This window comes from Echinops telfairi, unplaced genomic scaffold (assembly GCF_000313985.2).
Source record: "Echinops telfairi isolate 266 unplaced genomic scaffold, ASM31398v2 ScPeMD7_1;HRSCAF=3_0, whole genome shotgun sequence".
NCBI lineage: Eukaryota > Metazoa > Chordata > Mammalia > Afrosoricida > Tenrecidae > Echinops > Echinops telfairi.
In genome coordinates, this window is record NW_022103896.1 from 29,905,673 (window position 1) to 29,923,608 (window position 17,936).

General features: G+C 40.5%; 2 protein-coding genes across 4 annotated transcripts in view; one reads left to right on the forward strand and one right to left on the reverse strand.

Annotated features, from left to right (window-relative positions):
* Nucleotides 1-437: 437 nt before the first annotated feature.
* ENY2 (ENY2 transcription and export complex 2 subunit) lies at nucleotides 438-10,697 on the reverse strand. Of its 3 annotated transcripts, none has more exons than XM_045286390.1 (6): nucleotides 10,618-10,697; nucleotides 8,979-9,055; nucleotides 5,033-5,103; nucleotides 3,551-3,625; nucleotides 2,026-2,085; nucleotides 438-701 (listed from the first exon to the last, which is right to left on the reverse strand). In XM_045286390.1, the coding sequence occupies exons 2-6, from the start codon at nucleotides 9,044-9,046 to the stop codon at nucleotides 625-627; spliced, it is 351 nt and encodes a 116-aa protein (XP_045142325.1). In that variant the 5' UTR covers nucleotides 9,047-9,055; nucleotides 10,618-10,697; the 3' UTR covers nucleotides 438-624. The 3 variants fall into 3 exon arrangements, with proteins under 3 accessions (XP_045142325.1, XP_045142320.1, XP_004697486.1); XM_045286385.1 differs by having other exon boundaries at nucleotides 10,546-10,669; XM_004697429.3 differs by lacking the exon at nucleotides 2,026-2,085 and having other exon boundaries at nucleotides 10,546-10,664.
* A 230-nt stretch (nucleotides 10,698-10,927) lies between these two features.
* NUDCD1 (NudC domain containing 1) overlaps nucleotides 10,928-17,936 on the forward strand; it is an 84,239-nt gene continuing 77,230 nt past the window's right edge. Inside the window, exons 1-2 of the mRNA XM_004697677.2 lie at nucleotides 10,928-11,128; nucleotides 11,208-11,495. Of these exons, the coding sequence (XP_004697734.1) occupies nucleotides 11,011-11,128; nucleotides 11,208-11,495 (406 nt within the window). The 5' untranslated portion in view covers nucleotides 10,928-11,010. The remainder of the gene's footprint in view (nucleotides 11,129-11,207; nucleotides 11,496-17,936) is intronic.

A 17,936-nucleotide genomic window follows, 5' to 3' on the forward strand; every position in this document is an offset into this window, starting at 1 on the left:
GGATTCAACTCAAGAATTCTGCTTTCCAAGTTCACTTCAGAACAGAATACATGGGAGACTGGTGTGGAGCCAATGTGGAAGTGCTCCTGTTTCCACTGGTTAGTAAATTCTTTGTGGCATAATGGAAGGCACAAAGGGCTAAGACCCATTTCCAACCCTCCGAATTCATAGCAAAATAGGAAATAAGGCAAATGACTGTAGAACACAATGGGGCATTAAAATTTTATAAAACAGTATGAGAATTCAAGGAGGAATAAGCTATATTCAGCCAATCAGGAAAGGCAGCTTATTTCTTTGTCCTCAGTTGTTAACAGACTTCCCATACTACACACAAAATATGACTGCTCTATTAATTGTTGACTTTTCTTGCCAACAAATATGGTGAATTGGTAATGGAGAAAAATCCTTTTCATTGCAAAATCCAAACAACTTCAAACTCATTCGTGAGATATTTATTAAAATAACACATTTAGGGAAAAAAAATCAATACAATGTATACATCATTACTGAAAATTGTATACCATCATACAAAAAAGGATTTTATTTTTGGGAAACTGATTTCTAATGTATGGCGAGTTTCACTTTGAGAGAGAAAACCACAGAATAACATGATCTAATCCAATCTTAGAGGCTGGCATGCTGAGCAAGGAATGTTCTTATTCTCTGTAGGAGCTCCTTCTTTACACTGTCAGGTACCAGGGCTGAAATCAAGAAAATAAAAACAGAAGAGTAAGACAAATCTAGTGAATATGTGTCAATTTGAGATTTGCTATCTTATTCAGAATTACTAAAGAAAAAAATTTATAAATGACTCTCATGCTTCAATAAAATACAAACAAATATATCAGGGGTAGATATACGCAACATGATTTTAATCAACAATGGAATAACTAAACACTTTGTACTTTGATAAGAAGAAAGTACAGAGTTAAATGAATAGCAAAGTAGGCCTTTTTCAAACCCAGAGGTTGTAACAGACTACTAAATTTGTTTCAAACATAGCTTAACCTTGATCAAAACCATGACAAAGGCAAAAGCAAAAACTGGGGAAAGGTTCTTATAGAAAAGAGCAGCTCTCTCTACTATGCAATATCTTCAAATTGACAGAAAAAAGACCAGCAGGCAAGTAGAAAACTAAGCAATGGAGATAGACTATTCACAGAAAAAAAGATTTAAAAATTGTTCTTTAAAATAAGAGATGTTCAACTCAGAAGAGAAATAAAAATCAAATCCATACGGACACAGCATGTTTTACCAATCACTTGACTGAAATCCAAAGGCTTTGGTAACACACTGTTGGCGAGGGAAAACAGGCACTCTCATTTATTAGCCTGTGGGAGTGTAAATTGGCACAACAGTTTTTGGAAGCTCATTTGGCAATATTTTATTGAAATAACAAATGTGCATACTCTGTGATTGGCAAAGATGGACAACATGCTGCAACAGTACTTGTATTTGTTCTAGTATTACTTTTTGAAATTTGAGCCATAAACCATTCATAGTATTTTCTATTCAGAATAGTAAACAAAAAATTAAAAACAAAAAACTCCCAAAACAAAAACATCCTTAAAAAATCCCTGTATTTTGAAATTTTAATACTGAATGTCAATCAACAGATCTCCACTATTGTTTCTCCTTTTCTAGTACTAAAAAAATGAAGCAATGAGGGAACGAACTAAAATTCTAGTGCATTTGCATATGTCCTGGAGAAACGGCACATTTCAAATGTTTCAACATTTCAATAAATACCGCAAGTACACAAATCAAGGAAGACGGACAACTTATGTTTAGTTTATGCCTGCCTAGAAATAAAGTCTTCATCATCACTTATTCAAGTCCTCAGGAAATATGATCAGTAACACATATTAAAAATATTTTTACTCTTAATCAAAACTAAGGTGATGGAAAACAGACCAGTTGCTGGGAGTTAGGGGGTAGGGTGTGACTATAAAGGGATATCTTAGAGGAAGTTCTTATTTTGTTTTGTTTTTTGTTTTGCTTTTGAGAAATGGAACTCTTCTGTACCTTGATTGTAGTGGTAACTACATGAATCTAGACAGGTGTTAAAATTCATAGAACTGTCCACTAAAAAAAAAAAAAAAAAAGGTCAATTTTACTCTATGTTAATTAAAAAATACGTATGTCTACTCTTGACAATAAAGACTAAGAACACAAAGATACATATTTATTTTTACTTCTCTTTCCTTATATGCCCATGTAATGGACTGAATTGTGTCCCCCACCCCAAATGTGTTGTAAATGCTAACCCTTATTTATATATAATGGTTATCATCCATTTGGAAATGAGTTTTTGTGGTTATGCTAATGGGCAGTATTCGTGTAGTCTGTGGCTTAAGTCATTCTCTTTTTGAGATGTACAAAGCAGATCAGGCAAGGAAAGCATCAGCAGGGATGGGTGAAGAGAGATGCCTCGCCACATGAAGATCACCAGTCACTTCTTAGGCAGAAGCAAAAAAACGAGCCATGGAACAGAAGCTGGAGAGAGACAAAGAGTAGCACGCCCACTTTCAGAGAGAAAGCCTACCCTTAGAGCCAGCACTCTGAATTAAGACTTCCAACCTGCTAAACTGTGAGGGGAAAAGTTAACCTAACCGTGTGGTATTTCTGTTGTAACAGTCCTAGACCATGACCAAGACAGTCATTCTCCAGCAGGGGAGTTATGAGAACTAAATGTCTAAGATATAAGCATGCTAATGGAGAAGTAGAGTAAAATTCTCAACCTGAATATTCAGTTCCTAAATAATGTTACATATTAAAAAAAACTAGAAAAAGAAATGGGAGAATTATTTTAAATTATTCATAAGGGGAACAGGAAATGCTTAAGTGTTTTTGCTCCTCTTCCTGAGGCATAATTTAAAGCCCCGATATTCATCTGTCATAACCTTTACTGCCACCAGGCTAAGAGTTGGTTAAAAAAGACCCACGGGAGCCTGGAGCATTTTCCTAGCTGATAGCACTTAATCACAAGTGCTTTATGTTAATACTACTCAAATTTACTTGAAATCGAAATTTGTTTGATCATTTCAGTAAGAGAAAAATCCCAAGTCGCTCAATTTAATGGCTACCAAGTTCTTAATGAGATATTCAAGAAGACAGAGCTTGGTTCATGTCCAATACAGAAAGAGAGCAAAGGAAAGAAACAGAACAGGAATAAAACTTGGAGCTTTGAAATATTCATGTGGTTTGAAGTCAGGCCCTATCTTGATAAAGTTAATATATCCTAGCTTCAAATAACATTTCCTGCTATAAAATCCCATTTTCAAAAATTATACAGTAATGTTAACTTATATTTGTAAACTATTTGATATAAAAAAAACATGATATACCTGTTACTCATTTGTTATGCAAGAATGGGCGAGAGAAGCAGGCAGGCTGTTATAACTCTTCCCACCTCAATAAATTGCAAGTACCCAAATAATTATGCAAAGGATGCTTCTCCTTATGAAAATAAATAAAACTTGAACAAGGAAGAAGAAAACAAAAACATGTCTTTAAGCCCATGTTTCCTTTAAAAGTTTCCATTCCGTACCTCGGCCTTTTGGAGTGATTTCAGCCACCAAGTCATCAACAGTAACGTGTTCTAGTCCTTTTTCTTTAATTACCTCTTATGCAAAAGCAAAAAACAAATCATATCATTTAAAATCATTATCTGTAAGAAAGATTTTCATAGAGGAAGGGTTAAGATGATGTTTTTACAGGATACTGTGGTCCTCAAAAAAAAAAAAGAAAGAAAACAGATTCTTTGCTAATGAAGACCATTTTGCTCAAAATTTATAGTACATTTCATAATATCCAGATTAAAAAGACTATTAATTTCTTAGCTAAATTATGTATAATTTAATGAAGAATTAAAACACTTAAAATATGAACTTTAATGTTCAAGTTTAGCACTTGGAACCAATTCTCATTCAGCATAATTTATGTCACCATAATCTTACTAGGTCTTATTAAAGAGGATTTAACTATTATTTAAGTATAACTTAATAGCCAAAATTAAAATGCAAACATGTTTGTTCTTTGTTCTTTACTCTAGGTTAGGTCAAAAGACTAGGAAAGTAAAGAAATTAACATTTACTGTATGCTCATTAGGAGCCCTGAAGGCACTGTCAGATAAGCCTGGATTGCTAACCCAAAGGTCAGAGGTTCAAACTCACCAGCTGTTCCTAGGGAGAAAGATTAAGCTATCTGTTTCTGTAACCACTTTAGTCTCTGAAACACTTCTGAATCAAATCAATGGCAGTGAGTTTGGTTTTTATTGTTTGAGCTACATGCTTTACATAATTTCATGTGCAGAATAATCTAATGGATTAGGTATGTTATACACTTCAGAGAAAAAAGTGAGGAAACTGAAGCTTAAAGATTAAATAACTTGAGTTGCTCTCTAGCCCTGGCTCTTTACCAGTTACGGTCTGCAGGACTCCAAAGTCTATGCTTTTCTTAGTTTAACACGCTCACTTCTTATGGTCACTGTTATAGCCTTCTTCATTGGCATTCTGTAAAAACCACTACAAACACAAAGGAAATTCAGTAAAAACAGCTAGAATTCTATTATGCCAAAAGTTGAACCCAAAAGTAAGGAGAGGCACTTTGGCGATACATATAATCTATCACGTGGAATCCCCATATAGCAATTTAAGATTCTCTAGAATTTGATTTTTTTTAAGTAACACTGTTTGAGGATAAGAAGGATAGAATTCCTATGAAAATCTGTCAGCTACTTAAAACACTAATGTTTCACTTGGAGTAAGAATACTAAAAAATATTGGAGTTTACTTTGAAACAAAGCACACTTGCCTCATTTAAGAAACAAACAAGGAAATAACGACCTAATAATTAAGAATTCACACACATACTTCACAAAGGAAAAGAAATCATTACTATAAAATTCTACTTTCAATTTGTGTAATTTATGCTTGACCACCCATAAGACCTTAAAGTACTATTACTATTTTTTCCCCTCATACACCCCAGTGTAGAGCAATGGAATTAGTTCAACTTCTAAAGTGATTACCTTTACAGTGTGCTTTCAATTGATCCTTCCAGCCACATTCAATTAATTTAGCTCTCAGCAATTCTTTGAGGCTGTTGAAAAAAGAAGTGTTTTCAAATTAAGACTACAATAATGTACATTTTAGATAGAGGTGTTTAAAGCAACTAAAAACCCTCTGCCTTCCAGTCACAGATTTTTACCTTGGCTCTACCGTGAAATAGTTCTATGGCCTGTCCCAATCATTTAAACTTGGGGTCTCATTTTCATCTCAGTAAATGAATTGAATGGGCTACAGTTAATTCTCAAGCTCTACTTCTGACTCACTTCTACTTTCCTTCAACAACAAAAATATAATCGTGGGTCTTTTGCAGAAGTTTTCAGCGGCTATTATTGGTTGAGCTTGCAAGTTTTACCTTTGCAATCTTCAAAGATACAAACACATTTACCACAAATTCTTACACATCTAGTTCTGACTCCCCTTCCTTTTCTTAGCCCATCAAGTCCTTCTAAATTACACATTGATTATGGTAGTTCATTGATTCTAAGAAAGTTTCCTCCCCACATCTTAACAATTCAATAGTCGGCATGTTTACAATGATTTAACTGACAATGCTTTCTCTTTTCCTTAGTGGCAAATATGGGTTATTCAACTAATGGAATCATTGATACAATCAAAGATTTTCTGGTACTTTCTTATCCTTTTGCTATAACCACCTCTCGAACTCTTCAATCATAAGCCATATAATTTCTTTGCTTAATCACACAATGTCTAAAATCAAACCATACTTCTTTTCCTCAAAAGCTGCTTCCCTTTTGGCATTCTTAGATATATTATCTACTATGTGATATTTCCATCATGGTATTTAACTTGGTCTTTCAATCTCAGGAGGACCAAAATATAACTTTTAATTCTTTCAGTCTCAAAATGGAAACTTCAGGCTTCTAGGTCCTAAAGTTAGAAACCTTGGCAGCAGTCTATTCTCTTCTCGCTTGTTAATAACACATACCCAAACCAAGATCAATCCCATAGGCTCTTTAAAAAAATACCTAGAATCCAAATATTTCTCACTACATTTGCCATCACGACCCCAGTTCATGCCATCACCTCGTCCGGACTAGTCCTACAGCTTATTTTGTCTTCCTGTTTCTTCCCTTTTACAAGCAATCTTCTTTCCATTGGTGAAAAATCCCAGGTGGTTTGCCAATTTTCTCAGAATAGCAAGTCTTTACTATAACCTCAAAGACCCTACACAATCTGCTTCTCTACTAGCTGTGCTTCTAACTTTCACACCTTTCTACCCCTCCAGTCCATTAGCTTTCACATGTTCCTCAAAAATGCCAGGTACATGTCTGTTGCAGGACCTTAATTCTTGGAAGCCCTGCACCGTGGTTTCGTATCAGTGGCAGTCTACTTCCTAAAGATTTACTGCCTAGAAAACCCCCTTCAGGGGCAGTTCTACCCTGTCCTTTAGGGTTACTTTGAATTGGAATCAATGTGATGGCAGAGGTTTGTTTTCTTTCCGTTTACTTTCTGCTTAAGTATCCCTCAATCACTTATCACCATCTGCACAATCATTTACTGTCCGTTCCATCCCATTAGAACACAAGCGCTGCTAAAGCACAGTCCATCTCGTTCCCTCTTCTATCTCTAGTACCACAAGACCTGGCGTATGGTAGAAATGTTAACTGTGAGCTACAATGAATGGTAAAACCACCACCACTCAGAATTTGAACAATCTCCCATATCCATTCGTACGGACAACACCAAAGTCCAGTGCCCCAGCGCTTTGTTCCAGGAGCCTTCTTTCCTATCACTCACACAGGGCAGCAATTCTTTTATTTTTGCTCAATATACCTTTGATAATCTTTTTATTTTTGTCACATAGCTCATCTCTTTCAAGTCTATTCATGACAGAATAAAATTCCTAAGGTGTAAATTGATCTAGTTATTCCCTTACATCAGATCTTTTAAAGACGCCCATCTCTCAAGGGTAAAGAGGAGAACAGATGCTTTTGAAAATCCCACCACTCATTTTCTTGATCTGTCTTTGAGGGGGAAGGAGACCTGGCCATTTTCTATGTAATCCTGGTAGGGTTCTAATAATAGAAATGGGACCCAATTTGACCTGTTACCTAAGTAGAATGGCAGCCAGGCTAATTCTCTGTTGAAACTACTGGCAAGAAGGTTGTCTGGGATGGAAGGACGTAAATTTTGAATTGCTGCTGGCCATCTCTGCCATTTTGAGGGTAGAACTTGCTTGAGGATAAAGTCAACAACAGAGGAAAGCAGAGCTGAGGGGAAAAGAAACATATTCTTGGCCACAGCTTTTGAGTGCCTGGATCCAGTGGTGCTTGAAGCATTTTCAAGCCCTGGACTTTAGAGTTCCATGAGCTTGAAGTGTTTCATTTAAGTTGGTTTCTGTCACTTCCAATTAAGGAATTCTGACAACTGCAAAACCTATGCTCCTCTCAATGGTATAAAAAGGCTTGGCTCTGACTCTTTCCCATTATTATAGCCACAAGGTTTCACATTGACTCCTCTAGCCCTCACATAATTACAATTACCCTGAATATGATCATGCTGTTATTCAACCCCTCTGTTCCACCTGCCGACAATGTCTGATCTTTACTAGCTCAGAGGACGTGTAATTCTGCTGCACCAGCGCAACTTCCTTTTATTATCCTGAGACCAGGGCTCATCACCTTTTAACTCCTGGTCGAGTTGAGGGGTCCCTCCTGTCCCATAAACATATTTCTACTGTACACTTTATCACTCTTTCAGGCAACCTTGCTTGTAATCCTAGTCTCTCCTTTGTACCTGCCAGCCTATTTACTTTTCCAATATTAACTTGACTGATTATGTGCCAGGCATAGCACTACATACATAAAGGTATTTCTAATCTCAAGAATATATTTTATTAGAGAATACAAACTGGTAAAGTAGGTGGCTACAATAGAATATGCTGCAGCAGGACAAATTAGGAATAGAGTTCTAAAAGAGGCGATTATCTAAATTAAGATGTGGAAGATGAGCTGATGGTGCCTAAAGAGGAGAAAAAAAAAGAGAGTGTTTCAGAGAACAAGATTCATAAATGCTGGCTGCTTGGAGGCTAGCAGAGATAGGTAATTCAAACTGGTTCTTTCTGGTCTGTTAAAACGTAGGTAACATTTTGTCTTTAATTGTGGCTACTTGAATGTGTACTTTTCTTCTCCATTAATTATACATTCTTTGTGAGAGAGTAAGAGTCCTGGTGGTGTAGTGGTTATGCATTGGACTGCTAACTCTAAGGTCAGCAGTTCGAAACCACCAGCAGCATTATAGGAGAAAGATTGGGCTTTCTACTCTCAAAGAGAGTCTTGGAAAATCCCAGTGGCGGTTCTACTACCCTGGTCTACAGGGTCACTATGAGTTGGAACTGATTCAATGACAGTGAGTTTGGTTTTTTGGTTCGGTGGGAGACTACGTATATATTCTAGTATAAGCCAACCCAAGTATCAGCTGATGTACCCAATTTTATCACAAAAACTGCATTAAAAAATGTGCTGAAAAACTTAGCTTATACACAAGTATATACGGTAGTTTCTTGGTTACCTTTTTCAGAATTCTCTCTCCTACAAGTCTTTCAATATTGAACAGACCTAAATTCTTATTTAATACATGTTAGGAATGGGAGGAGCCCTGTTGGCATAGTGGGTACATACTGAGCTGCAAACCATAAGGCTGGTGGTTCAAAACTATCAGCCCTCAGCTGTTAGCAGGAGAGAGAAGGTTCTCTACTGCAGTAAGGAGTTACAGTGTGGGAGACCACCAGGGCAGTTCTACCCTGTCTATAGGGTGTCTACACGTTGGTACCACCTCGACAGCAGTGAGTTTGGTGACTGATTTTTCCTTGGACATCAGTTTATTCCTTGATATTTAGATTCTTATAAAGATTTAAAAATATAATTAACATGATCTATTACTTACCGCTCTCTTTCTCCAGTTTCTATCAACTTTTGGTTAATTGCTGCTCTCATCTGCGCATCTTTGTTCATCTTGCTAACCTGAACATCAACATTTATTTTCAGATATAAAACACACATCATTTTCTTCTAAATCCTCCAGGCAGTATCCTAACAAGTTTCACATTCTGCCTTACAACTGAGGGGAGCCTAAGTTTCAGTAAGCTGTGTTACAGTATCATGGCTCTGCACACTTGATCTTAGGTGGCTCTTCACGTCATTTCTCACATCCTAAAAAGTCACACGATGAGCTCATTTTTCAGGTTTGTTCTCATGTACTCTATGAGTGAGTCTTTGGACGATGGTAATAATATTAACATTTATTAAGCTCGTAGACCCTAATACTGGGCTAAGCACTTTGCATTCACAAAAGCAAAACCCAAATATTTAATTCCCAGAATAACTCTATTATGTAAGCATTAACACCAATTTATATTTTACACATGAGGAAACTGAGGCACAGAGTTAGAAGATGATGAAGGCAGGATTTGAATTCTGGCACTTTGACCACTCCAGAACCCCGAGAACATTCTACCTGCACATCCCAATGCACAGCTAATCACTTATGCACATTAACTGCAACAGAACTTGGGAGAAACCATACAACTGAAAAATCAGTGAGATTAATTACTGTGCGTTAAGAACTGAAATTATCAGGCACGATGTGAAGCGCTTTACTCTTCACCAGGGTGTGTCCAGATTTAGACTTAAGTGCTAAATTAGTTGCAGGTGACAGAAAAATAAATCAGTTCTTTCTCGATACTTGGTGGGCTAGGGGCAGGCAAATGCCAAATCAATTCATAACTTAGAAAAAGCTCAACTTGCTATTAAAAACAAAAACGGCAGCACAAAAACACAGGTAACGCAAACCAAAATGATGTAGAATAGTTAGGTTTTTTTAAATTTTCAAGACGCTTAAAAGTTTACATTAACCTGGGCATATGCGAACGTCTCCCCCCACGCCCCAATCTCCTATGCACTCGAAACGACTTTGTTTCCCCATTTCGCCTACGTGAAAACTTAGGCTGGCGATGAGGAGTTTCTCCGAGTTGGATAATCTTTTTTGAGGACCGAGAAATGAGGGATCAAGCAAGGACGAAGGCATGTTTACGGTTGTAGGAAGCTAACGTCCATCAAACATTAGGGTCTCGTCAAAGCCACTGCTAGAATGTTGCACTTGCTTTTGTCTTAGCCCCTCAACTACGGGTAGTGACCTTGGGCAAGTCACTTAATTCTTAAAGGCCTCAGTTTTCTCACTGGTAAAAGGAGGGCGCTAGGGGAATCCTCCAATCCCTCCCAGCAGACATTCTTTGGGAAACAGCGCAGGGCGGAGCCAGCGGGAGAGGCGGGGGGAGGGGGCGGAGCCAGAAAACAAAGCGAGCACTGGCTTCAGGCCAACTCCGAGAGCACGCCCTGTGGAGAGCCCTACAGGCCCGCGAGCGCGGGTCGGGGAAGCTAACGAGAGACAGCACATCGAAAGGAGCCTGGGCTGGGCCCGGGTCCCGGCCCTGAGGACCACGGGCATAGCTCACCACCATCACCGCGGGCGAGGGCCGTCCCTTCCCAGCGACGAAATGACCCTTGCGCTGACGACCGTTACCTACCACACTCTTCGGCTGCCCAGACTTAGACCCTCAGTAGCTCGGGCACCTAAGCACACAGAGAGCTAGCACACGCATTTCCGGGGCGGGGCCTCGCCTGCCTGCCTATAAGGTGATAGTTTAACCAGCGCGGGCCGCCTTCTGGTCGCTCAGCCCTCTGGGTAAATGAGTCCGGACGTTTCCGTCGCGCGCGGGCGAAGTCCCTGAAAAACTACACAGCCCGACTCACAACGCGGTCAACTTTCTCCCGGGCACTACAATTCCCAGAAGCCACGCTGCACCGCGGTGTGTTCTGGGATGGGAACCACGCCGCGTCCCAGCCTTGGCCGGAGGAGGGTGGCGCGGACCTTTCTACAACAGCTTTCTTAATTCCTAACGCTACCAATTTATTAGGCGATGGAAGTAGCGGCGAACTGCTCCCTGCGGGTGAAGAGACCTTTGTTGGACCCCCGTTTCGAGGGTTACAAGCTCTCCCTCGAGCCGTTGCCCTGTTATCAACTGGAGCTTGACGCAGGTGGGAAGCGGCGGGCACCCTCTTTGCACCCCTTTCCTTTCGGCTGCCACCTGCCTGCATTTTTCTGCTTTCCCTGAAGTCCGAGCTAGGCAGTCAGTGCGGCCTTGGCCTTTAGGAGGACCCGTCTGGCGGGGGTGGATCCAGGGTGCCGGCACCCCCCACCCCCGGGTCCCGCAGACAGCCGCTTTCCCGTGGCCCGTCTGTTCCGGAACTCTGGGCCCGAGCCGGTGTCTGTGGCTCCGGTTCCGCCGCCCAGCACTTGCTGGCGCCGTGGACTTGGGCTGCCCGGTAGCCCCGGCCCCGCCCTTGTTGCGGGCCGAGCTCAGGGCAGTGCATCTTCCTGCAGCATCCTCTGTAAAAGTTTCCGGTGAGGGACCACACTCCCTTAGAGAACCCCAGCTCTTACCTCCTCTGCCGGAAACCCCGGACTTTAAAGAGCACGTCCATTCCATTTCGGAACGTTTTCACTTACTCAAGTCGGAACGTCTTGAGAACAGTTTTAAAGTGTAGAGAACAAAGTACTTGGTTTCATGATAAGGGGTCCATACCTAAACCAAACCAACCGTCATGTGTTCGATTCCAACTCATAGCCACCCTGGACAGGATTTTCAAGGCTGTAAATCTTTACAGGAGCAAATAGTCTCTTCTTTCTCCCATTAGGGATTTGATCCTCCCAGATTTGTGGCCAGCAGCCCGATGCTTACATGGGCTCCTTCAGGACCCCGAAGACTTGGTACATGCCAGTGGATCAGTGTGAGAAATATTGATCAAGGCTTTTAGTAGACATTAGGGTAGAATATCAAATAGGTATTTGTTTATAAGTTCTATTAAAATCAGAAACTTCTGTGAACATCTGGTTTTGTGTTCCATGTTAAAGGACATCAAGATAAGTAAGACACCGTCTGTAATAAAGAAATGTTAGTAGAGGAACATGTGTAAATAGATAATTCTTAAACAATAAGGAAACCAAATCAAACTCACTGCCAATAAGTCGATGTCGACATTATAGGACAGGATAGAACTGCCTGTGGGTTTCTGAGACAGTAACACTTTACCGGAGTAGAAAGGGGTTTTGAACTGCTGATCTTATGGTTAGCAGCCCATTGCATAACCACTATACCACAAGAGCACTGTAAGCATTATAGAAAGGCAGTGATTAAAAAAGCAAAACAAAACAACCTAAACTCATTGTTATCAGCCAATTCTTTTTTTTTATTGAAATATTTTATAGGGGGCTCTTACTGCTCTTAGAACAATCCATACATCGTTGTATCAAGAATATTTGTACATATGTTGCCATCATTATTTTCTAAATATTGACTTTTTATTTGAGCCCTTGGTATCAACTCCCTTTTCCCCCCCCTCTCCCACCCTCGTGACCCCTTGGTAAATCATAAGTTTTTATTATTTTCATATCTGACCCTGACCACTGGACCGTCTAGATGGCTTGTTTAGGATGATTTCAGATGGTCTCTGCTTGTTTCTCCATGTGGTCTCTCATTCTTCAACTACTACTGCAGGTTTGTTCCTGTGGTGGTAGGATTTGAAGATCAGAGTGGTCAAACACATTTCACGTTGCTGCTTGGGAATGTTTACTGTTGTCCCATGGACCTTAGGAAATCATATAATGAAATTTAGGGGCAGTTTGGAAAGGTCATTCTACTTGGCATAGATCCAGAAAAGCATAAACAATTGGGATTGTTAGTCAACTCTTTGTGGTTGCTTAAGTCCAAAGCATCTTTGGGACATTTCTTGTCTTTTAGCCCCCTATGTACTCCGTCAACATACTCAGTCAGTGGAAGAGGGACTTTCCCATGTCTTCACTCTAGAGCATTGTTAATTGTAGGAAATAGTAGCTTTCTGCTTTCACCTTTAGGCTCTCTTGCCCCTGCCAAAACCAAAAACAAATTCACTGCTATCAATTTGATTCAGACGCATAGCTACCCTACAGGGGAGAGTAGATTACGTTTTGAGACTGTAGCTCCTTATGAGTAGATAGTCTTGTCTTTCGCCTGAAAAGCCTCTGGGAGTTTTGAACTACTGACCTTGTGGTTAGCAGCCCAATGACACTTAACCATTATTTCACCTGGACTCAACACTGACTTCTCCATGCCTTTAGTCTTGTCTAAAACATTATTATTTTTTATCCTAAGATAGAATAGTTGTAAAATCCACATTTATTTAATGCTTGCTTCCTTCATGAAATGATCAGCTCTGGGAAGATACAGGTGCTTTGCTTTTGCTCACTAAATCCCATCTGCCTGGTACTTAGTAAAAATCATGGGTTAGAATCAAGTCATTTGCAATTCTTGGACACACGGTGTGTGTACTCATTAAGCTGTGGGGCCAGTAGTGGGGAGTTGTTGTAGAGCACGCTCCATGGAAAAGTATGAATAAAAGGAAAAAATCAATAGGTTCTGTGCAGGATGCTGTGAGTGAGGGCCTTGGTTGTCATTTGAACTCTGCCCTTGAAGACCATGTTCTCTATGCTTTTTCATGGACCGTTGCAATAAAAAGTAAAGCTCACTTGTTGGATGTAAGATCACGATGCATAGGAATTGACTTATGGCCGTGTGTGTGTGTGTGTGTGTGTGTGTGTGTGTGTGTGACTTTGCCACTTTTTTATTTTGCTTAGTGGACATGTTTCATATAGACACCTTCATATGTTCACCCTTTCACTGCCCAAAAAGCAGGAAGTGAAATCTCCCAGGAAAACCATACCAAATCCGCTGCCTTCGAGTTGATGCTGGCTCTGTAGAACAAGGTAGATCTGGTAACTCTACAGAAGCCAATGCCTCATGGTTTTTTTTTTTCATCACAGAGCACCTAGTGGATTTGAACTGCCTGCCTCTCAGTTAGCATCCTAATGCTTAACCTGTGGCACCACCAGAGTTCCTCCAAAATAGATCACTAAATTTAATATGTTAACTTTATGAACATACCCTACGTTGCCCCCTTCCACCCTCATTCCACCAGTGTTGGCCCCAGTGCTTGTATTGGGGATGTACAACTGGAGGTGATGGGGTGCCACTCAAAGATGTCAGCATAGTAGGGAAATGAACAGATCATCTCCTGGCTCTGGAGATTGGGTTTGGAAGATGAGGGAATGAGAACCAGAGGACCCGTTTGAAGGGCAGGGTTTTGTAACATTTCAGGTAAGTGAGTTTGGTAAGGAATTACTTGAGGGTGATGAATAATAGGTTAATTCTTTTTAAAACATTTCTAAAGGTGCTTGGTCATCGAGCAGATTCCTGACTGCTGGGGACCCTGTGGGTGTCAGTAGGGTGATGCCCGCAGGCTTTCCTAGTTGTGACCTTTTGGAAGCAGAGCACCAGGCTTTTCTTCCAATACCTCCAGTGTGGTCATTACTGAGGAAGCTCTTCCTGACAGTGTGACCGTCTTCATGACCCAAGTGGTTCACTTTAATTTAGCAGTCTATTAGTGGCCTATCACCTCTGGTGTGTGCAGCATTTAATGCTCAATTTAGTGTTTGGACCTCAGGATGTGATGATGGAGATATGGCCAGTCTGAAAGAACTTGGAGCCCTGAGGTTGCTTCTCTTGCCTTAACATGTTGAGAACACATCTTCAAGGCCAGAGTTCAAATGACAACCAAGGCCCTCACTCAAGCTTACTTCTCTGTGTGTGTAACAGAATGAGATGTTACCGAGTCATATTTACTAGTTTGAGTTCAATCTTTATTTCACATTGTTCATGTGTCTGGTTACCACTCCCCCTCCTGTGCTGTGGCATCAAAACTGGCTCAGAGCAGTAAGTTGGACCACTGGTAGTACTCACATTGTTCCCCCCTTTCTTGAGGCCCATTATATTTTATTTAGTCATGTTTAGTGTCATGAACTGTTAATTTATATAATTTTATCTGGTTTATTTTTCTGGTTGTTTCAGATGAAAGGATAAATCTGGTCCCTCTTACTCCATCTTGGCTGAAAGCAAAAGTTGCTTAATGTTTATTTTTAAGTGGAAAAGTAAACTTGTTTTCATAGAATGGTGGAGCTAAAACTTGAAATGAGGGAATAAATGGTGAAAAGATTGGAAGGTTCTTTGTTTTTCAAAGACGTTGGAAAGTACAAGGGAGGAAAAGGCTCTGCTTAAGTGCAGGGCAAAGAGAGGGAAACTTCATTTGGGACTGCTGACAAGCTTTGAAGGCCCTGGATGCTGGGGGAAAAGTTGGAGACGTTTGGAGGTACTCGGTGAACGCCATTCCAGCCTGAGCCCGAGCTGTTCCGTGGAGGACTATGGGCCGGGTTGCTCCTCAAGGCCTAATTGCAGAAATCCAGTCTTCTGTTTGGATAGATCAGAGTCCCTATTGGAGCAGGTGCCGATCTTTTTTCCTCAGATGATCCAAGCTCATGGAAAGTTCAGGGTGGAAATGGCAACTGCGCCTCCTGGTTAGTTTAATTCTGAAAATGTTGAGGAGGCCTTTGGAAAAGTGATACGAATGGGCCTTGTGTTTGAGGTGAATTAGTCTGACCGGAAAGCAGAGAAGGAACCAGGTAAGTCCGAGCCCAGCTCAGACTTTGAGGATGAAGATGGCAGCCTCCCTTGCAAGGTGGCATCAAGAATATGACATTTCCTAATTCAGAAGGTAGAAAAGGCACAGTAGAAGTTTTGGACAGTCCTGCAAGTAAAAAGAAGATACTGTGTAATTAATGGTCTGAAAAGGAACAGATACTGCGTGCTTGCTGATTCTGCAAAAGAGCAAGTGGTTTGCAAGCATTTTGCTTTGCAGTTACCAGTGTAGCTCAATGTATGTTGGGTGTATTTTGTTTCAAGAGGAAAAAAAGCTGGCACTTAAAGAATCGTACTGCATGCAGACCTTGGAGACAATTTGCATATGGTTCCAGATGACTGCAATAAAACCAGTCACTTGCAGTTTTTGGTTTCCAATGTATATAATAGTTAGGTTTATATTAGGTTTTATACTGCAGACTTAAGTGTACAAAGCACCTGATAAAAAAGTTTAAAGTACTGTTGAGAATTACCAAAATGTAACTCAGAAATAAGAAGTGAGTACATGTTACTGGAAAAATAGCACTGACGAACTTGCAGGATACACGGTTGCCACACATTTTCATTCTGTCAAAATTGTGTTATCTGTGTTACACAATGAGACAAGGTAAGCTGCCACTTGCAGGTCAGACTGATCTTTGATCTCACACTAAAGGGATTTAGTGTTTGGAAAGCTTAACGTGCATGATGAGTGAATTTTTGGCATCTTCAACATGGACTTAAGAAATATCTGTTTAGAAAATGCAAATTACCTTTTTTTTGGGTTTTTTTTCCTAAAAGGATTTCATTGGATAACAAAGACTAATATTCAAGAATTTGACTTTCAGTACTAGAAATAGTGAAAGTATTTTGGCCAGCCAAAAGAAGAAACGGATTTGTCTTGGGAGAGTTGCAACCAGAGTGCTCCTTAGAAATGAGGATGACCAGACTTTGTCTTGGACTGTGGAGATGTTATCAGGCAAGATATGTCCCTGGAAAAGGACATCATGCTTGGAAAAGTCGAGGGCCAGCAGCAAAGGGAAAAGGAAGGCCAGTGACGAGGGAGATCGACGCAGTGGGAGGACGATGGGCTCAACGAGGGAGATAGGCAGTGGGAGGACAATGGGCTCAAGCATAGCTAGGACTGCCTGAGGGTTCGTTCTGTCATCCACGGGATCGCAGGCATCCGAGCCTGCTCGTCAGCACCTAACGACCTCCAGAATGTATATTTTTAGGTCATTATATCAAAGAATTTTATCACGTCCAAAAGTATGGTCCATGCAGTAGGAAAACATTTTTACAGGGAGAAATATTCCCTGTATTTTAGCTACCCTGGGTTATATTATTTCCATGGAAAGATCCTGCTGCCCGGGTTGAACTTGTAGAACTGGTGCTCCATTGTGGCCAACTGAATCATTCAGCCACTGAAGATACCCATAGAATTTATTAGTTGGGAAGTTTTTTTTCTTTATTCATAAAACACCATTTTTTTGTCCCGGTTATTAAAATTGTTTCACCTACCAAGTGTAAAATTAGAACCATCGCAAGAAAAATAGGAGGGCACAAAGACAGGCAAATAGGTGGTCTTCTCTTCAAAAGTCAAAATGCTCCCAGGCTGGAGTTTTTCCTCCTCCTTCACATCATTAACCTTGTTTAGAAGGTCATCTGCCAGTGGTGTCATGCTCAGGAAATAAATCTAAAACTCAAAAGGCTGCTTGTCTCTGAAACTGGTCTAACGTGGGTACCTGATACCTTAGGGTTTTCTTTGATTTGAATCCTGCTCTTTCCCAGCGGTTCTTTCTGGCCTGTCTCATTGGAAATTGGACCTGAACACAATATTGGGTTCCCTGGGCTGTGCCTTTAACCCTTTCAAGAACAAATTTCTGCTTTGAGGTTTTTGTCCCACCCCCCCAAGCCGTGTGTTTTCAGTAATAGAAGCCATTTTGAGTGAAAAGGAATTTTGTTGTTGAGGGGTGGCTAATAATACATTTTGATGCAGTTAGTGGAGCACATGTTCCTAGAGCAGTGGTTCTCAATTTCCTAATGCTGCCACACGTTAATACAGTTCCTCATGTTGTGGTGACACCCCCCCACCCCCCCAACCATAAAATGATTCTTGCTGCTGCTTCATTTTGCTACTGTTAGGAATCAGGTGACCCCTGTGAATGGGTCATTTGACCCCTAAAGGGGTCGCGACCTGCAGGTTGAGCACCGCTGCCTTAGAGGGTCTCTGATACTTGGGTTGTGAATTGCATTTGAATTATGGTGCTGGTGAAGAATATTGCAAGTACCACTGATGT

Bases quoted from the DNA above. Each gene is read 5' to 3' on its own strand.
- ENY2 (XM_045286385.1), bottom strand. The intron at 3,626-5,032 runs GTAATCACTTTA...CTTTTGCATAAG, and splicing joins ATTGAAAGCACACTGTAAAG to AGGTAATTAAAGAAAAAGGA. The intron at 2,086-3,550 runs GTACGGAATGGA...TTTTTTTTTTAG, and splicing joins AATCACTCCAAAAGGCCGAG to TGGACAGTTCTATGAATTTT.